The sequence below is a fragment of the Sinocyclocheilus rhinocerous genome, unplaced genomic scaffold (genome assembly GCF_001515625.1).
Source record: "Sinocyclocheilus rhinocerous isolate Xijiao unplaced genomic scaffold, SAMN03320098_v1.1 scaffold6887, whole genome shotgun sequence".
Lineage (NCBI taxonomy): Eukaryota > Metazoa > Chordata > Actinopteri > Cypriniformes > Cyprinidae > Sinocyclocheilus > Sinocyclocheilus rhinocerous.
Window position 1 is genome coordinate 93,786 of NW_015640439.1, and position 17,483 is coordinate 111,268.

At 39.0% G+C, this 17,483-nt stretch overlaps 1 protein-coding gene across 1 annotated transcript in view; it reads left to right on the forward strand.

The window, feature by feature from the left end:
• Positions 1 to 16,963, forward strand: part of LOC107752698 (bifunctional glutamate/proline--tRNA ligase-like) — a 26,778-nt gene extending 9,815 nt beyond the window's left edge. The window contains exons 9-31 of the mRNA XM_016568722.1: positions 519 to 578; positions 2,124 to 2,144; positions 3,080 to 3,190; positions 3,307 to 3,443; positions 3,828 to 4,035; positions 10,532 to 10,644; positions 10,744 to 10,861; positions 10,952 to 11,341; positions 12,117 to 12,329; positions 12,529 to 12,771; positions 12,875 to 13,126; positions 13,207 to 13,481; positions 13,784 to 13,835; positions 13,939 to 14,148; positions 14,676 to 14,748; positions 14,830 to 14,909; positions 14,995 to 15,096; positions 15,209 to 15,364; positions 15,905 to 16,102; positions 16,184 to 16,357; positions 16,438 to 16,598; positions 16,689 to 16,767; positions 16,858 to 16,963. Of these exons, the coding sequence (XP_016424208.1) occupies positions 519 to 578; positions 2,124 to 2,144; positions 3,080 to 3,190; positions 3,307 to 3,443; positions 3,828 to 4,035; positions 10,532 to 10,644; positions 10,744 to 10,861; positions 10,952 to 11,341; positions 12,117 to 12,329; positions 12,529 to 12,771; positions 12,875 to 13,126; positions 13,207 to 13,481; positions 13,784 to 13,835; positions 13,939 to 14,148; positions 14,676 to 14,748; positions 14,830 to 14,909; positions 14,995 to 15,096; positions 15,209 to 15,364; positions 15,905 to 16,102; positions 16,184 to 16,357; positions 16,438 to 16,598; positions 16,689 to 16,767; positions 16,858 to 16,926 (3,495 nt within the window). The 3' untranslated portion in view covers positions 16,927 to 16,963. The remainder of the gene's footprint in view (positions 1 to 518; positions 579 to 2,123; positions 2,145 to 3,079; positions 3,191 to 3,306; positions 3,444 to 3,827; positions 4,036 to 10,531; positions 10,645 to 10,743; positions 10,862 to 10,951; positions 11,342 to 12,116; positions 12,330 to 12,528; positions 12,772 to 12,874; positions 13,127 to 13,206; positions 13,482 to 13,783; positions 13,836 to 13,938; positions 14,149 to 14,675; positions 14,749 to 14,829; positions 14,910 to 14,994; positions 15,097 to 15,208; positions 15,365 to 15,904; positions 16,103 to 16,183; positions 16,358 to 16,437; positions 16,599 to 16,688; positions 16,768 to 16,857) is intronic.
• Positions 16,964 to 17,483: the final 520 nt, after the last annotated feature.

Consider the following 17,483-nt stretch of genomic DNA (forward strand, 5'->3'; position numbering starts at 1 on the left):
TACTGTATATGCACTGCAGACGGAGTACGTGTGAACTTGGCGCTACAAATCTAGTTCAACACCTGAGGCACCGCTACAAAGAGCTCTATGACCAATGCATGGCAAAAAAATAAATCCCTGGACACGGGTTTTTTTTTCTTTTTTTCTGCCATATATGTCTATTCTAGAGACATTTTGTTACACCTTTACTTAGTGATTATTTTGCCTTATGTCTGTTCTAGAGACATGTTACAGCTTTTTGATAAAGCTTTAATTGGTTTTCTTTTGGAAATATGTTTCAAATTCACACTGAATGCATTAATGACTGTAAAGCATGTCTGTGTGTGTCAAAATCGTGATTAAAATGGATCAAAGAAATCGCGATAGGTTTTTTTTTGTCCATATCGCACAGCCCTATTTTTAATATACATTTATAGTTTTATCCACATGTGCAGTCTTTACACTTCAGGTTTGTTTATTTAATCAAACTCCGCTTGATTCACATTCTTTTTTGCTTTCTGCCCATTCCTCTGTCACAGGGAGGCTCGAGATCTGTAGTCAATATGGAGTGGGACAAGATCTGGGCGTTCAACAAAAAGGTAAATATTAAAACCTTGCCAGGGTTCATCATGGCTGCACCTGATCTCCAGCTGGTCCTTGTCATCCCATTCATTCACTAGTTTAAAAACCTTAAACTGAACAGCTTGCTAACATCTTTGCACTTTCCCAGTGATATTCTGTCAAGCAAAACTTTTTGAAATTAATTTTAAAAACTTTAGCCTCTAAGCTCACCAGCCTCTCAGTGCCGTTCACCTTTAGTGCTCTACTCAGTCTTTCCCTTTTACATTTGCACGTCTCCCTCTCTACCACTTTTTTCATTCTCTGTGACTAACTTACCTGAATGCACCTGCATTTAATTGTTGTTTTTTTAAAGTCAGAAAAATTTATATTATTTTCTTAAAATTAATTTAACAAGAATCACTGTTTAGCTGTTGCTTTTAATTGTGCTTTCGTGTTTATTCAAGTCATATAATCATCATCTTTCAAAAGCTGCACACATGTTTGTAATTCTTCATCTGCACTTTATTTCTTGCGTCAAGCATGTCCGGAGCTCTTTAACACTCTGCTCATTACTGGAAGCTTCAGCCTTCTCTTCTTTTCTTGGTTTGGCACCATTCATTGTCTCATCCTTTTCTTTAATGAAAGAGTTCTGAAAAAATAATTCTGTCATCATTTACATACATTTTAATTTTTGGGTGAGTGATTCCTTTAAAGGGATTTTTCACCCAAAAATGATAATACAAAAAAGTGTCTTTCCAAACCCAACCCCGAGACTTTTTCATCATTTTCAATGGAACCTGAGAGATTTCTTTCCCAACACTGAAAGCCCATGCCACTTTTATGTTTAAGTAGGTCATGAAGATATTGTAAAAAATAATCCATATGAATCAAGCAGTTTAATCACTTTGTCATAAATAGATTTAATTTTATTCACATAGACATTGATCAACACACAAACACAGTTCACAGAAAAGTTTTTTACTTGTCACACAAGTGCGGTACAACTTCTGTTGACCACATTTGATGTATGTATGCGCATTGATCAGTGTTGTTCATCTGTGAATAAAAGCCTAATTTGGATCTTTTCATCAAATGAGTTAATCGTGTCTCTTCAGGAGACTTGGATTAAACTGCTCATTCATATGGATTTCTTCAATAATTACTTTATGTACTTTTTGAAGCTTGAAAGTTGGGGTGGAATGGACTTCCAGTTTAGATTCAGGAATGAGGTTTCATTATTTTAAAGATCTTGCGGGTTTGGAATGACATGAGGGTTAGTAAATGATAATAACACTTCTCATTTTCGGTTGAACTATCCATTTAGCACCATCAACCCTTTGTACTAATTTGTCTGAGAGCAGGAATGTTGTTGTTTTTGTAGCCAGGATCTATAAAGCCTCTTAATTTGTTCAGAGACATTATAGCCATTGGTTTAGGTTTCCTCTAATAGAGTTGTCTTATGATTAAAGTGGCCTGATTTAGATGATTGCGTAATCACATTGAAACACTTCGCATTCTGTCTGTCTCTGAGCTCTGTGTCCCCTGCTCTACATTAAAGTGCATCTCACTCTTCTGTTTACAAGCTGCCAGTTAGCTGTAAAAAGGTACTCCTACTCCTCTTCCTCTTGTTCCTCTTCAAGTTTCCTCTGCCCCCTGCATTGTCTGTTCCTCGTTTCCCTCTAACTTTCTATTGTCTGATCTATGGCTTTCACAAAAGTCCAGATTATTCATCTGGCAAAATATTTTATTCCAGTATGGATTCTTCACTCAAAAAAGGAAAAATCTCTTTTAAAACAAAACAAAAGTTTGACCTTTCACTATTGCGGTATGTCTGTCTGCATTTAGAATCATAATTCATTAAATAAAGATCAGGTTTCAGGTTAATTTTACATAGAGTACACAGTGAATATGACACGGCATAGCTTGAAATCCAGGATTTCAAGTTTGGCGCTCATGCGTGTCCTGTTGGACGGCCTGGTCTGTAATCATGCACCTTGAAATCATCTATGACACCGATTTCATGTTTTTTTCCCCTTCTGACTTCCTCACATATGCAGCTTGTGTCTGTGTTTGTGCTATCATTCATTTCCTCCCCTCATACAGCTTCTGGCAGATTCTATAGAAAGTGAACATACATTTAGAACAATTCATGTTGTTCAGTCAAACCTAAATTAGCTTTAGGGCTCCCCAGTGACACTTCTCAAACCTTTTGCTTTTGATTTCTTTCTGAAACCCTGTTAATGGTGATCAACTCCCTCATGTCCAGAGAAAATAAATACTTACACTCTTGCTGTTGTGAACCTACCTAAATAAGGGTTCCAAGCAGTTATGGACATCAGTTATGCACCCCTGTGGCTGTAACAGTCTGTTCGGTGCAGTGTTTGGCTTTCCTTGCTCGTCATTTCACTCTTCTCTACCTGTCCTCACTCATCTGTCGATCCATACAGAGCAGTGTGAGAGCAAAGAAGCTTTGGTGGTTTTATGTGGGCTGTTATCTAAAGAATTATTTTCTCCCCTCTCTCTCACCCTCCCTGTATAGGTCATTGACCCAATAGCCCCAAGATACACTGCCCTACTAAGCTCGCAGGTCATTCCAGTCTGCATTTCTGAGGCCAAGGAGGAGATGAAAGAGGTTGCCAAACATCCCAAGGTAATAAAAACGGCAATCACACACATCTAAAGAACTTGTCTGTGCCATAAAAAATATTTTTAGTAACCGTCACAGTCATTGAGAGACATATTAAGTGAGTCACATCCTATCTCCAGAATGCAGATGTGGGAATGAAGCCAGTGTGGTACGGGCCAAAGGTCTTTATTGAGGGTGCGGACGCAGAAACTTTCACAGAGGGTGAGACTGTCACCTTCATCAACTGGGGAAACATCATCATCACCAAAATTCACAGGTAAAATGCTCAATTTTTTTTACAGCAGACAAGCATAGCTTTAAATGTGAATTATTAAGGTGAACGAAACACAATTTTCGTCGCAGCTCTCTCCAAAAATATACATGCCCCCTTACTTTTTGTGCTCTGGCACCAACCCTTTTAAAATTGTAAATTACTTTTATTTTGTTAATATGTATTTAAAAAATGTAATTTATTCACGTGATGGCAAATATTAACTTTTAGCAGCCATTAAGAAAATGTTGAAAAAAAATTTTGTAACATCATAAATGTCTTTACTGTCATTTTAGCTCAGTTTTATTGTGTCATTGCTGTATAAAGGTATTTAAAAAAAAAAAAAACTGATCCCAAACTTTTGAATGAATTTTGTCTTGGTGTCTGCAGGGATGCCAGTGGAGCAATCACGTCACTAGATGGTCGTCTGAACCTGGAGAACACTGATTATAAGAAGACCACTAAGATCACCTGGCTCACTGAGTCCAGCCGTGCTCCATTTGTGCCTACTGTCTGCGTCAACTACCAGCACCTCATTACCAAACCGGTTTTGGGCAAGGATGACGATTTCAAGGCTTACATCAACAAGAACAGCAAGGTGTGGTACTCAAGTCTGTTGGGGTGTTGACTGTGTTTCTGTGGTAACGCATGCATCACAGTTAACATTAAAAAAAATCACATTCTTTCACTCTCAGTTCTGTTTTGGGCTCCTTTTGTGAAAATTAATCTATAATACATAAATACTAGGGATGTAACGATTCACTCGTTTTCTTGATGCATCGATTACAAACCCTGACAATGCATATGCATCGATCTTGAAACCATCATCGATTTCGGACAGTAATCGATTTAAAACATTAAGAATCGAATGAATCGCAATTTCTTTACACATTAAATTACTACAAGCACGAATTAATGGAGGTCTTGAACAGTGTTCGTGCCCTCGCATCTCTCCTTCACGCGCTCCACTATTTACCGCATGTGACTGTCACAGGATTGCGCTCACGCTCCGTTCGTCTCACCGACACATTTTTTGAGCAGCTGATGTGTGATCTCTCCTTAGTACTCATGGCCAGTAATCCTAAAGTGAAGTAGTTTTACTTTTTTGTAGTTTTTCAATGGCTCTCGGTCATACCGACGACATTACCTGAGCAGTCGAAGGCTGCACATTTATTGCATGGACCGAGCAAAAATGTGTCTAAAGCATACGCACAGTTCCATTGAATGATAAATGTGTTTTAACAATGTCGTTGAATTGAATGCACGAAGGAAACTGTTAAAATAACCACTTATTTCAACAACCTTGAAATAAGAGCGTGAGGTTTATCTGATAATCAGATGCATGAAAGTAGCGTTAAACAGACATCAGGTGCGTTTTCTTTCAGAATCATCATTCGCCGATGGATTGGAAAAGTTAAATACTATAGCATTTTATTTTATGAAAATTAGATAAAGAAGTTTTCGCACTGAAAGAGAAGTGATCTCGCGCTCATAGAACTTAAGACGTGCCAGGCTATATCTGCAGCTAAACTGAATAAAAAAGCAGAATGAACTGATGAAACGTTAAAACAATAAACACAATAAATAAATACAATTTATGAATGATGCAGTGCTAATTGAGATATCATTTATTACAGTACATAAACTATAAAGTATATTTTCTACCTTATTCTTTGCAGAAAATTAAAATAATTGTTTGTAGTATATAAAACAATCATAAAATTGCCATTAGGGAAAAAATTATAGATTACAAATGATTGATTATTGTCCAGCAGTGTATTTGATTTTGATTTCTTTATAGCAAATTCAAAGTAAGAGATAAGAAAAGAATTCCTTGTAAAAGAAAAAAAAAAAAAAATATATATATAGGGCCGGACGATATGGCCAAAATTTATATCACGATATATTTCTTAATTTCGGGTGAGTATAATATAAAATCCGATATCGATATGAACACTATTAAAAAAGCTTCATAAAAACTGCCAAGAACACCCACAACAGATGTCTGTACCTACAAACTTATGAAAAATTAATTTGCCAAGTCTATGAAACCTATTTCTATAAAACTATTAAATTTTTTAAAACGGCACAAATAAATTAATGTTCACCTTTTATTTGTATTTAGCCTTCGGCCTCTCTCTTGAAACCAACACGGAAGTGACTAAAACTGCAATTCATCGACTGGCCGCTAGAGGCTGGCTCCAAAAGGGAGTCAGTCCCATAGACTCCCCATGTTAAAATGCCCAACTTTACAGCAGAAAAAAATGTTTACAGCCTGGTACAAAAAGTGGTTTTGGTCTATATAGCTAATTTTGCCCTTCATGACAACTGTGAGGGGGGTGAATTTTTTTTTATAACTCATCCGTTTAAATTATATTAAGCCTTAAAGTTCTGCATAATTAAGGCCGTGGCCACTTGAGTGACAGGTGGATTGCCGCTGCTAGCGGTTTCCCCAGTAATGGCTGTAATCAAATCAGCTCCGCTCTTAAACGCTTTTTATCAGATAAAATAAAAATGCCATCGAAACTTTTCTGAAGACGGTTGGTTCCCTTCAGAGATGCATTCATATAAAACACCCGCACCGCGTTTTGATTTTAAACGTGCAGTGCTCATGTTTATTCAACGAAGTCCAACGCCACAAATAAATCAATGTATGGGAAACACTGGTAATGTATATCGAAATATCGGAAATGAGTTTAAAAATCATATCACCGTTATTGAAAAACATTATAATACATAATACATATTGATATTGAATTATTGTTCAGCCCTATAATAATACATAGGCTACATACATAAAATTATTGTATTTGACATTTGTCACTTCTGAAATGATGGCTGCGCCCCTGGTGTGACAAAATGTAAGCCTATACATAATACTTTTAAAGCTCTTTTTTAAAATCTTGGCTTACATATATTTCTACACATGCCATAGCTAGCATCATTAAACTAGCATCTAACAATGGACAAAAGTGTTTTTTTTTTCTTCTCTAACCTATGGTTCTCTAACCATAAAGGCTGCTGTATAATATGCCCCCTGACTATGCATTTAAAGAATTTAGGGGAAGCATTTAAATAATCCTGTGAATGCACTTAAAGAATGCAGAATCGAATTGTTAATGGAATCGAATCGAATTGATTCGTTCTAAATTTGCAAAAATCATTCTTGAATCGAATCAATTCGCTGTCTACCCAAAGATTCACAGCCCTAAAAAATACGTAATACATATGGCTTTTTGCAATGTGATGAATAAACAAAATTATGTTAGACAGAATTATATGTGCCTAACTGTATGTTCATCATAATTACACACTTGGAGCTAGGGTTGGGTACTGAAACCCGGTGCCAATATGGCACCCGGTACCTATGTAACCGGTATGTACTAGAACCGAATCAGAACGCAGATTTCGGTGCCTCATTTCGGTGCCACCAATGCTTGAGCGATCTATTGACATATTTGTTCTCTGGTTCGCACGTGAAAAATAATTTCCCGACTGAGAAAATTCACGAACGCAAGTCGGAAAGCTCTAATACAAATCCAACACATCTTTGTAGTAACGCAAGTGTCCATATTGTTTTCACATTCCGACTTAAAAGAACAACTCGGGAAATGAGAGCATCCGAGGATGCAGCAATTACACTTGCTCTGATGGCAGCAGGTAGATACCGTTCTATACTGTAAATGGTAAAAATGCTATGTCGATTAGCAATGGATTATAAATATACTTGATTATGATGAAAATACCAAAGATGGCTTGAATAACACAGATAAACTATACATTGTCGCAGTCGAGTGTTTATTGTCTTTGTTTTATCATTCAAAACGTTTATATAAGTTTAGTTTAGTTAAGTTTATATCTTCTGTTTACTCCGTTACAGCGATAGCAATGCCTTTGTCCATATTAGGGATTTCCTGAGTCCTATTCCTTCTGTGATGCTCATGTGGAGTTTCTGCGCGAGGGTGCCCTCTGGCGTCCAGTATGAATGAAGCAGACATTAAATGTGTTTATAGCGCTCTATAATGGCCAATCCATCCTATTTTGGGTAATTATTAATTTTTTTTTTTAAGTATCGGTTAAGGTAACCATTTAGGCACCGGAACCGTTTTAAAAGTATCGATTTGGCACCGGTATCGGAAAAAACCCAAACGAAACCCAACCCTACTTGGGGCCAGTTTTACTAACAGCTTGCACCAGCGCAAACTACTTTTGGCATTAAAATTGTACTGTCAGGTTTTACTAAAGACGCGCAGTGACGAATTAGCACTGAAAAGGTGTGGCCAGAGTTATTTTTGCACCTGACCTTATTGAATATGCATTTGTAGGAGTTTCCCTTTCAGACGAAAAAGTTATGGGAGGAGAGTATTCAAATGAATCGTGCAACGCATTTTACTAACGTTTGCGCTCGTCAAATTACTGGTATTTGCGCCATTATTTGATGCCCAAAAAAAGTATGTCTTAAACTATTTTGCGCTTGAAATGCTGCAATTATTGTTGCTAGGAGGAGGCATCGCAGAGAACAGAGAGTTTGTGGTAGAAGTGAGATGTTTTTTTCCACATGTATTAATTTATTTTGAACGCCTGAAGAACACAATATCCGAACATATCGTTTGCCAAGCCATGTTATTTTTAATTTGCTTCAGGAAATAAAAGACTACTTGGAACCTTCAACTAAGAGTCACGCAATACCAGGTCTATCAAAACTTCTAGCAAATCGTTATTTTTTGGACGTACTGTGAACCTCCGGTTCTTTTCAACGTACTTTGGCTTCTTTGTTTCTTTATTTTTTATTTGTGACTACGCTCATTTGCGCTGCGCTTGGTATATTGCGTTGGTCGATATGTAAATGAGATGTTGCATCTGTTTTTTGTATTTTTTTTATTTGCGTTGTCAGTAAATCACCCACAGAAATGTCCATGCCCATCGTCGCTGTTTTGGAATTGCGTGCTCGCGCTAATTTGCCCTGTTTAGTAAAACTGCCCCTTGATTTGCATAACATTTATGAACGGTACTACATTACACAAGTGCAAAAATACAATACCATTCAGAAGTCTCTTATGCTCACCAAGGCTACATTTATTTGCTCAAAAATACAGCAGAAAACAATAAAATTGTGATTTTTAAAAAAAAATGTGTTATTTAAAATAACTGTTTTCTCTTTTAATATATAAAAAAAATGTAATGTATTACTCCAGACTTTAGTTTCACATGATCCTTCAGAAACCATTCTAATATGCCTAATATGCTCTCAAGATAATTTATTATTATAATCAATGGTAAAAACAGTTGTGATGCTTGCTATTTTTGCTATTTTTGTTACCGTTCTATACTGTAAATGGTAAAAATGCTATGTCGATTAGCAATGGATTATAAATATACTTGATTATGATGAAAATACCAAAGATGGCTTGAATAACACAGATAAACTATACATTGTCGCAGTCGAGTGTTTATTGTCTTTGTTTTATCATTCAAAACGTTTATATAAGTTTAGTTTAGTTAAGTTTATATCTTCTGTTTACTCCGTTACAGCGATAGCAATGCCTTTGTCCATATTAGGGATTTCCTGAGTCCTATTCCTTCTGTGATGCTCATGTGGAGTTTCTGCGCGAGGGTGCCCTCTGGCGTCCAGTATGAATGAAGCAGACATTAAATGTGTTTATAGCGCTCTATAATGGCCAATCCATCCTATTTTGGGTAATTATTAATTTTTTTTTTTAAGTATCGGTTAAGGTAACCATTTAGGCACCGGAACCGTTTTAAAAGTATCGATTTGGCACCGGTATCGGAAAAAACCCAAACGAAACCCAACCCTACTTGGGGCCAGTTTTACTAACAGCTTGCACCAGCGCAAACTACTTTTGGCATTAAAATTGTACTGTCAGGTTTTACTAAAGACGCGCAGTGACGAATTAGCACTGAAAAGGTGTGGCCAGAGTTATTTTTGCACCTGACCTTATTGAATATGCATTTGTAGGAGTTTCCCTTTCAGACGAAAAAGTTATGGGAGGAGAGTATTCAAATGAATCGTGCAACGCATTTTACTAACGTTTGCGCTCGTCAAATTACTGGTATTTGCGCCATTATTTGATGCCCAAAAAAAGTATGTCTTAAACTATTTTGCGCTTGAAATGCTGCAATTATTGTTGCTAGGAGGAGGCATCGCAGAGAACAGAGAGTTTGTGGTAGAAGTGAGATGTTTTTTTCCACATGTATTAATTTATTTTGAACGCCTGAAGAACACAATATCCGAACATATCGTTTGCCAAGCCATGTTATTTTTAATTTGCTTCAGGAAATAAAAGACTACTTGGAACCTTCAACTAAGAGTCACGCAATACCAGGTCTATCAAAACTTCTAGCAAATCGTTATTTTTTGGACGTACTGTGAACCTCCGGTTCTTTTCAACGTACTTTGGCTTCTTTGTTTCTTTATTTTTTATTTGTGACTACGCTCATTTGCGCTGCGCTTGGTATATTGCGTTGGTCGATATGTAAATGAGATGTTGCATCTGTTTTTTGTATTTTTTTTATTTGCGTTGTCAGTAAATCACCCACAGAAATGTCCATGCCCATCGTCGCTGTTTTGGAATTGCGTGCTCGCGCTAATTTGCCCTGTTTAGTAAAACTGCCCCTTGATTTGCATAACATTTATGAACGGTACTACATTACACAAGTGCAAAAATACAATACCATTCAGAAGTCTCTTATGCTCACCAAGGCTACATTTATTTGCTCAAAAATACAGCAGAAAACAATAAAATTGTGATTTTTAAAAAAAAATGTGTTATTTAAAATAACTGTTTTCTCTTTTAATATATAAAAAAAATGTAATGTATTACTCCAGACTTTAGTTTCACATGATCCTTCAGAAACCATTCTAATATGCTGATTTGGTGCTCAAGATAATTTATTATTATAATCAATGGTAAAAACAGTTGTGATGCTTGCTATTTTTGTGGAAACCATAATATATTTTTAGGATTCTTCGAGTAGAAGAACAATGAAAAACAAGAAGAAAGTAGTACGTTTTGAACACTTGTTCATATATTGTTTTAATGTTATGTGTATTAAAGTGAATATTTTGTTTCCAGATAGAGGAGAAAATGTTAGGAGACCCTTGCCTGAAGGACTTGAAGAAAGGTGACCTCATACAGCTGCAGAGACGGGGTTTCTATATCTGTGATCAGCCTTATGAGCCAATCAGGTTACACCTCTTATCCATTCAGCACGAAGTCTTATGAATAATAAACTGTTTTAACTGTCTGTTTTTGTGTTCAGTTTACAATTTGACCTCTTTGTTCAGCCCCCACAGCTGCAAGGAGAGTCCCTGTGTCCTGCTCTACATCCCAGACGGACACACAAAAGAGATGCCCACTGCTGGCTCCAAGGACAAGAGCAAGAGCCAGACAGCTGCTAAACCTGTGAGCACAAAATTGGATCATCTATTCGTTCTCTTAATTACTTTGTTTTCAAATGTTGAAGAAAATGATCGCTCTATTCATATTATTCAGGTGAAGGCAGAGTCTGTTCCTCTGAGCAAAGCCAAACAGGCTCCTGTCTCCAGCCCAGCGCCGGCCGCACCAGGAGACTCTTCTGCCCTATTCTCCAGCATTGCGGCTCAGGGAGACCTGGTCAGACAGCTCAAGACAGACAAGGCCCCTAAAGAACAAGTGGACGCTGCTGTAAAGCAGCTCTTGGCTTTGAAATCTGAGTTTAAACAACAGACCGGACAGGAGTACAAACCTGGCATGGCTCCACCTCCATCTGCCCCAGCACCAAAGAGCTCCGCCCCCACCCCTGCAGCAGGAAGTCCAAGCCCTGCCTCCACCGGTTGTCCATTCACTCGTGTTTCTGAGCAGGGTGAGGTGGTCAGAAGACTGAAGGCTGAAAAAGCACCCAAGGTCTGTTTCCCTCACTGTTGCAAGCTGTCTACCTAGACAGCATTTTCTAGCCACACTTCTGCATTCTAAGCATTTTCAGTTGCTTTTAAAGGTCTGCTTCATTGGGATGCTGTCTTAAAGGGTGGACACATTCTCAAAATTATGCAGGCAAGAAAAAGCTATTGCTACAACTCTAAAGTTGTTCCAATTCTGCATCAGTTTCTTTCTTCTGTAGAACACAAAATATTATGAAGAATGTTGGTAACCAAATAGTTGTTGGCCCCCACTGACTTCCATAGTTTGGGGGAAAAAAAGCACTATGGAAGTCAGTGGGGACCAGCAATTGTTTGGTTACCAACATTTTTCAAAATATCTTAATTTTTGTTCAGCAAAAGAAAGAAATTCATATAGGTTTGGAACAACAGAATTTTACTTTTGGGTGAGCTGTCCCTTTAATAGTCTAGCATCTTCTTTGTAGTATCACACAGAAGTAACTTTCAAAGCAAGCTGCTTTCTCTCGATCAGGAATTTTTGTGACAAATTTGAATACAAGTGAAATCTGTGTTGGGAACTTTTTCGCCGTCACACAAAACTTTAGATCACACAGTTTCCTGTTGAAGTGATGGATTTTGCCACACTATTTTGCAGAGTAGTGGTAAATGTGTCTGCACCTTTAAAAGGTATAAGTAGTATATACCAGGGCATCATGACATCAGATGTCATGTCTGTTAGTAGTTTAGACCTGTCTATAACTGTGGTAAATAGTGAAATTGAATATGTCTTCCTCATTTTACAGGAGCAAGTAGATGCTGCAGTAAAACAGCTCTTGGCTCTCAAAGCTGAGTTTAAACAGCTCACTGGTCAAGACTACAAACCAGGCATGGCTCCTCCCACAGCATCTCCCACAAAATCCGCCCCTTCATCTGACTCCTCCCCTGCTGCCATATATGGGCGTGTGTCCGATCAAGGGGAGCTGGTCAGAAAGCTGAAAGCAGAGAAAGCACCAAAAGTGAGACCATAGTTGCATTTCTTTTCTATTGACATAATAAAACAATTCTTAAAATATATCTTTAATGTTCCATATGATGACTATTGTTATTAATAACGAAAAAGTTATAAATGATAATCAACAAATTTTGCTGTGGTGATTTCAGGAAACACAGTGTGTAATTGTTTGTAAAGCAGCATGATTTCTCTTTCCTCCCCAGGACCAGACTGATGCAGCAGTAAAGCAGCTTTTGGCTCTGAAGGCAGAATATAAGCAGGTAACAGGGCAGGAATACAAACCCGGAGTTCCCCCCGCTGGTGCTTCTCCATCAGCTCCAGCTCAGCCTGCCGCCACCACCCCTGCTGTGTCCGACTCCTCTGACAGCTCTCCTAAGGCTATTTACGATCGTGTCTCTCAACAAGGAGACCTTGTGAGGAAATTGAAAACAGAAAAGGCACCCAAGGTTTTAAACTTATTTCAGTTTTGCTTCGAATTGCTCAGATATTTAAGTATCTGATTTTCAAACAACCATAAGTAGTATTTAACAATTGCTCGTACTTTTACAGGATCAGATAGATGCTGCATTGAAGGAGTTGCTGAGTCTGAAAGCCGAGTACAAGCAGCAAACTGGACAGGAATACAAACCAGGCCTGCCTCCATCCTCAGGCCCCACCCCTGTACAATCTATCCCTGCCCCACCCCAATCTAGCTCCTCCCAGCCTCAGTCCAGCTCCTCTCCTCAGGCTCAAGCTCTGTTTGCAGACATAGCCCAGCAGGGGGAGCAAGTGAGACGGCTTAAAGCAGAGAAAGCACCCAAGGTTGGTTTGCATTTGCTTGCAAAATTTAATTACTAATGTGGCTTTGTTTTTGTGCTCATGTGATTCTAATCTGTCTTTAGGAGCAAGTTGATAAAGCAGTGAAGACTCTGCTTGAACTGAAGGGTCAGTATAAAGCCCTCACTGGAGAGGAGTACAAGCCTGTGACCACTCCAGGAACTTCAGGGAACACGGGAGGAGAAGACAAGAGCCGTAAAGAGCGGGAGAACAAGTCTGAGAAGCAGGGGGGAGGAGGAGGAGCACGTAAACAGCAGAAAGGAGGAGAGAAACCTCAACAAGGTCAGGACTCTGGAGCAGGTGGAGCAGGAGACGGCCAGGGGCCAAAGAAACAGACACGGTGAGAGACAAAATCACAACGCTTAGCTGTCAGATACCCTTTATGTGGTTCCACAAGGTGTTTCTAACTATTTGAATGGAGACTTGAGAAAGTTTTGCAGTTGTTTTAGTACTGCCACAACTGGTTTCGTCCTCCAAGACTAAACCCTAAACACAGGCTGTACTGTCTGAATGTCTTTTTCAGACTTTAAGCTGTGTTTATGAACACTTCACTGAAAGATATTCAGTTTTGCATTGAGGAAATGTGGCATTTGCAAGCAGGAACAGTAGATTCACTCACTTATTTTGTGTTTCTCAATATAGGCTGGGACTAGAGGCAAAGAAAGAGGAAAACCTGGCTGATTGGTACTCACAGGTACACTTTGTTCACATATTTTTGTAAACTGTCGGAGAACCGTTTTGTTGTTCAGCTTTTTTTTTTTTTTTTTTACCAAAATCATCGTTTTTGCTGTTTTCAGGTGATCACCAAGGCCGAGATGATCGAGTATTACGACGTCAGTGGCTGTTACGTGTTGAGGCCCTGGTCTTATGCTATCTGGGATGCCATCAAAGAATTCTTTGACCGGGAGATCAAGAAGCTGGGTGTGGAGAACTGCTACTTCCCCATGTTTGTCTCTCAGGCTGCCCTGGAGAAAGAGAAGACCCACATAGCAGATTTTGCTCCGGAGGTGAGGAGATGGAAATAAAGGAATGAAAGGATATGAGCAACACTATGCTATGGATACTTTTGATACTTATATATTCTTTATTAATATTATTCAGCAAGGATGCAATAAATTGATTAAAAATTACAGCATTTATAATGGAAAAGTATCACATTTTCACAAAAAATAAGCAGCACAACGGTTTTCAACATTGATAATAAAAATAATATTTTACTGAAATGCCAAATCAGGATGTTGGAATGATTTCTGAAGGATCTTGTGACGCTGGAGTAATGATGCTGAAAACTCCGCTTTGTCATCACAGGAATAAAGAACATTTTAGAATATATTACAATAGAAAACAGTTATTTTAAATTGTAATAATATTTCACGATGTTATTGTTTTTACTGCATGTTGTAATGTTTTTTTTTGTAATGGATAATTGGAATGAGATATTATGGTGGATCATACAGTATAATGTAATATTTGGGCTTATCAGCATGTGGAACTTCAACTCAGATTTGTGCGTTTTATCTGCAAATGTCTGTAGGTTGCTTGGGTGACAAGATCAGGAAAGACAGAGCTGGCGGAGCCCGTCGCTGTGCGCCCCACTAGTGAGACAGGTGAGCAACTGCAGCTGTATCTTACATGGACTTTTTTTATTATCTATTTAATAAATTCAATCCCTTCTTTCATTGATGCAGTCATGTATCCTGCCTATGCCAAGTGGGTCCAGTCACACAGAGACCTGCCAATCAAACTCAACCAGTGGTGCAACGTCGTGGTCAGTTTTAGCCTCAGTCGTACACTTTTGCAAACACATCTAAATTAAGGACCTGTGTCTTCACTTCGCTTTTTGCTTTTCTCAGCGTTGGGAGTTCAAACACCCCCAGCCCTTCCTGAGAACCAGAGAGTTCCTTTGGCAAGAAGGACACACAGCATTTGCCACCAAAGAGGAAGCCGTAGAGGAGGTAAGATGTGATCTATCACACCTCACTCGTAGCTTACTATTTACATGCAGATCCAGAAGTAATTTGTACCATGGTTCAGACCCTCCTACTCTTTTATCCGTCATGTGTGCAGGTTCTGCAGATTCTGGACCTGTATGCTCGAGTGTATGAGGAGCTGATGGCCATCCCTGTGGTCAAGGGCAGGAAAACAGAGAAGGAGAAGTTTGCAGGAGGAGACTACACCACCACTGTGGAGGCTTACATCTCAGCAAGCGGCAGAGCTATTCAGGTTAGCCTTTAATTTGCAAAACCTCCAGATACTCCTAATTTAAAGGGGTAGTTCACCCAAAAATGAAAATTGTCACTAATTACTTACCCTCATGTTGTTCCAAACCCGTAAGACCTTCGTTGTTCTTCAGAACACAAATGAAGATGTTTTTGACTTTCTGACCCTGCATAGACAGCAACACAACTGACAAGTTCAAGGCCTAGAAAGGTAGTGAGGACATTGTTAAAGTAGTCAATAGTCCATGTGACATCAGTGGTTCAACTGTAATTTTATGAAGCTACGAGAAAACTTTTTGTGCACAAAGAAAATAAAAATAATGATTTTATTCAACTATTTATTTTCTTCCATCTAGCACACGTACAAAAACAATGAGAAAAATCTTTGAGTTAGACCATACCTCTACTGCTGCAGAGAGATGGTTACTTTTTATTGTATCAATCATTTTATCATTACCTTAGCATTTAGTTAGCATTTAGCATTTATTGTAGCAGCATCAAAGTACTGCAGTAAGATCTGAAACTCTCCTCATCACTCTCACAGGGTGCCACATCTCATCACCTGGGCCAGAACTTCTCCAAGATGTTTGAGATCGTCTTGGAGGACCCTGAGAGACCAGGTGAGAAGCAGCTGGCCTACCAGAACTCATGGGGCATCACCACACGAACCATCGGAGTCCTGACAATGGTTCATGGAGACAACATGGGCCTGGTGCTGCCACCCAGAGTAGCATGTCTACAGGTACGCTGGAGATCCATAATTTCTTCTTCCTGTTTATAATGGATCATAGCATTGTATTCAAACTTACACTGTGATTCACAGGTCATCATCATTCCTTGTGGCATCACAGCCACTCTCCCAGAAGCAGAGAAAGAGCTTCTGTTGGCCCAGTGCTCCAAATATCTTTCTAAACTAGAGAAGGCCGACATCAGAGTCAAGGCAGACCTGCGTGATAATTACTCGCCTGGCTGGAAGTTCAATCATTGGGAGCTGAAGGTATGGAGGTTCTCTCTCGCTGCATTATCATAACAAAAACACAAAGGCTTTATGTCTGACTTCCTGTTTTCTGAATGCAGGGTGTGCCCATAAGGTTGGAGGTTGGGCCAAAGGACTTAAAACGGGGTCAGTTTGTAGCAGTAAGAAGAGACACGGGAGAAAAGCTCACTGTGCCAGAGGCTGACGCTGAGAAGAAAATCCTAAACCTTCTGGAAGAGATCCAGAACAACCTTTTTAAACGGTACAAACAGCTGCTGACCTGGTGTCACCACATTAAAGCTCTGAGTTCCATCAGATGCAGAATGACTTAGGATTTGTTAACTTGTCACAGGGCCTCTGATGATTTGCACAAACACATGGTTGTGGCTGATACGATGGAGCAATTCCAGAAAGATCTGGACCAGGGAAGAGTAAGTAAACAATGTGGATTCAGAGATGTTTAGTCACTTTCTTTTTCCATCAAAATTAGAATTTTGCCTAATTCATATAATTTCTCACAGATTGTGCAGATTCCCTTCTGTGGAGGCATTGAGTGTGAGGACTGGATTAAGAAGACAACCGCCAAGTAAGAGATGTGTCCATTTCTCCATGCTTTTGGGTAGGGGTGCTCCGATTGATCGGCTACTGATCACTATCGGCCGATAATCGCTTTGGGATGTTTGATTGGCGGTCTCTAAAAAGGCCGATCTCAAAAAAACGATCTCAAACTGATGACGCTGCTGTGAGAGGTTTGGCACGACATGCAGCGTCACCGTCTCAGTCTCTGTCCGGCGCGGGTGAAATAATTATAATGCTAAAAGTGAGGTACTCACCTTCATATTTCTTAATTAAATAACATATAAAGTAATTTGAAAACCTTGTGTGAGACGTAATTTCACAAACAGCGTGAGTGAATCACCGCGCCCGCTCTCTCTTTCTCTCTCAAAATACACAAATGTCTTCAAATCACCACACATCGCGTCTGTCTATAAGCGAGCTGCACGCTGCACAGTTGACACAGGAATTGTCACTTGCACAATCGAGGCAGTGTCACATCGTCACAAAATCGTCATCGTAAAGTTTATAAATTGCATTACTTTTTAATTCTTGCCAGTGTTTAACCATTCAGCGCTCGCGCGCTCTCCTG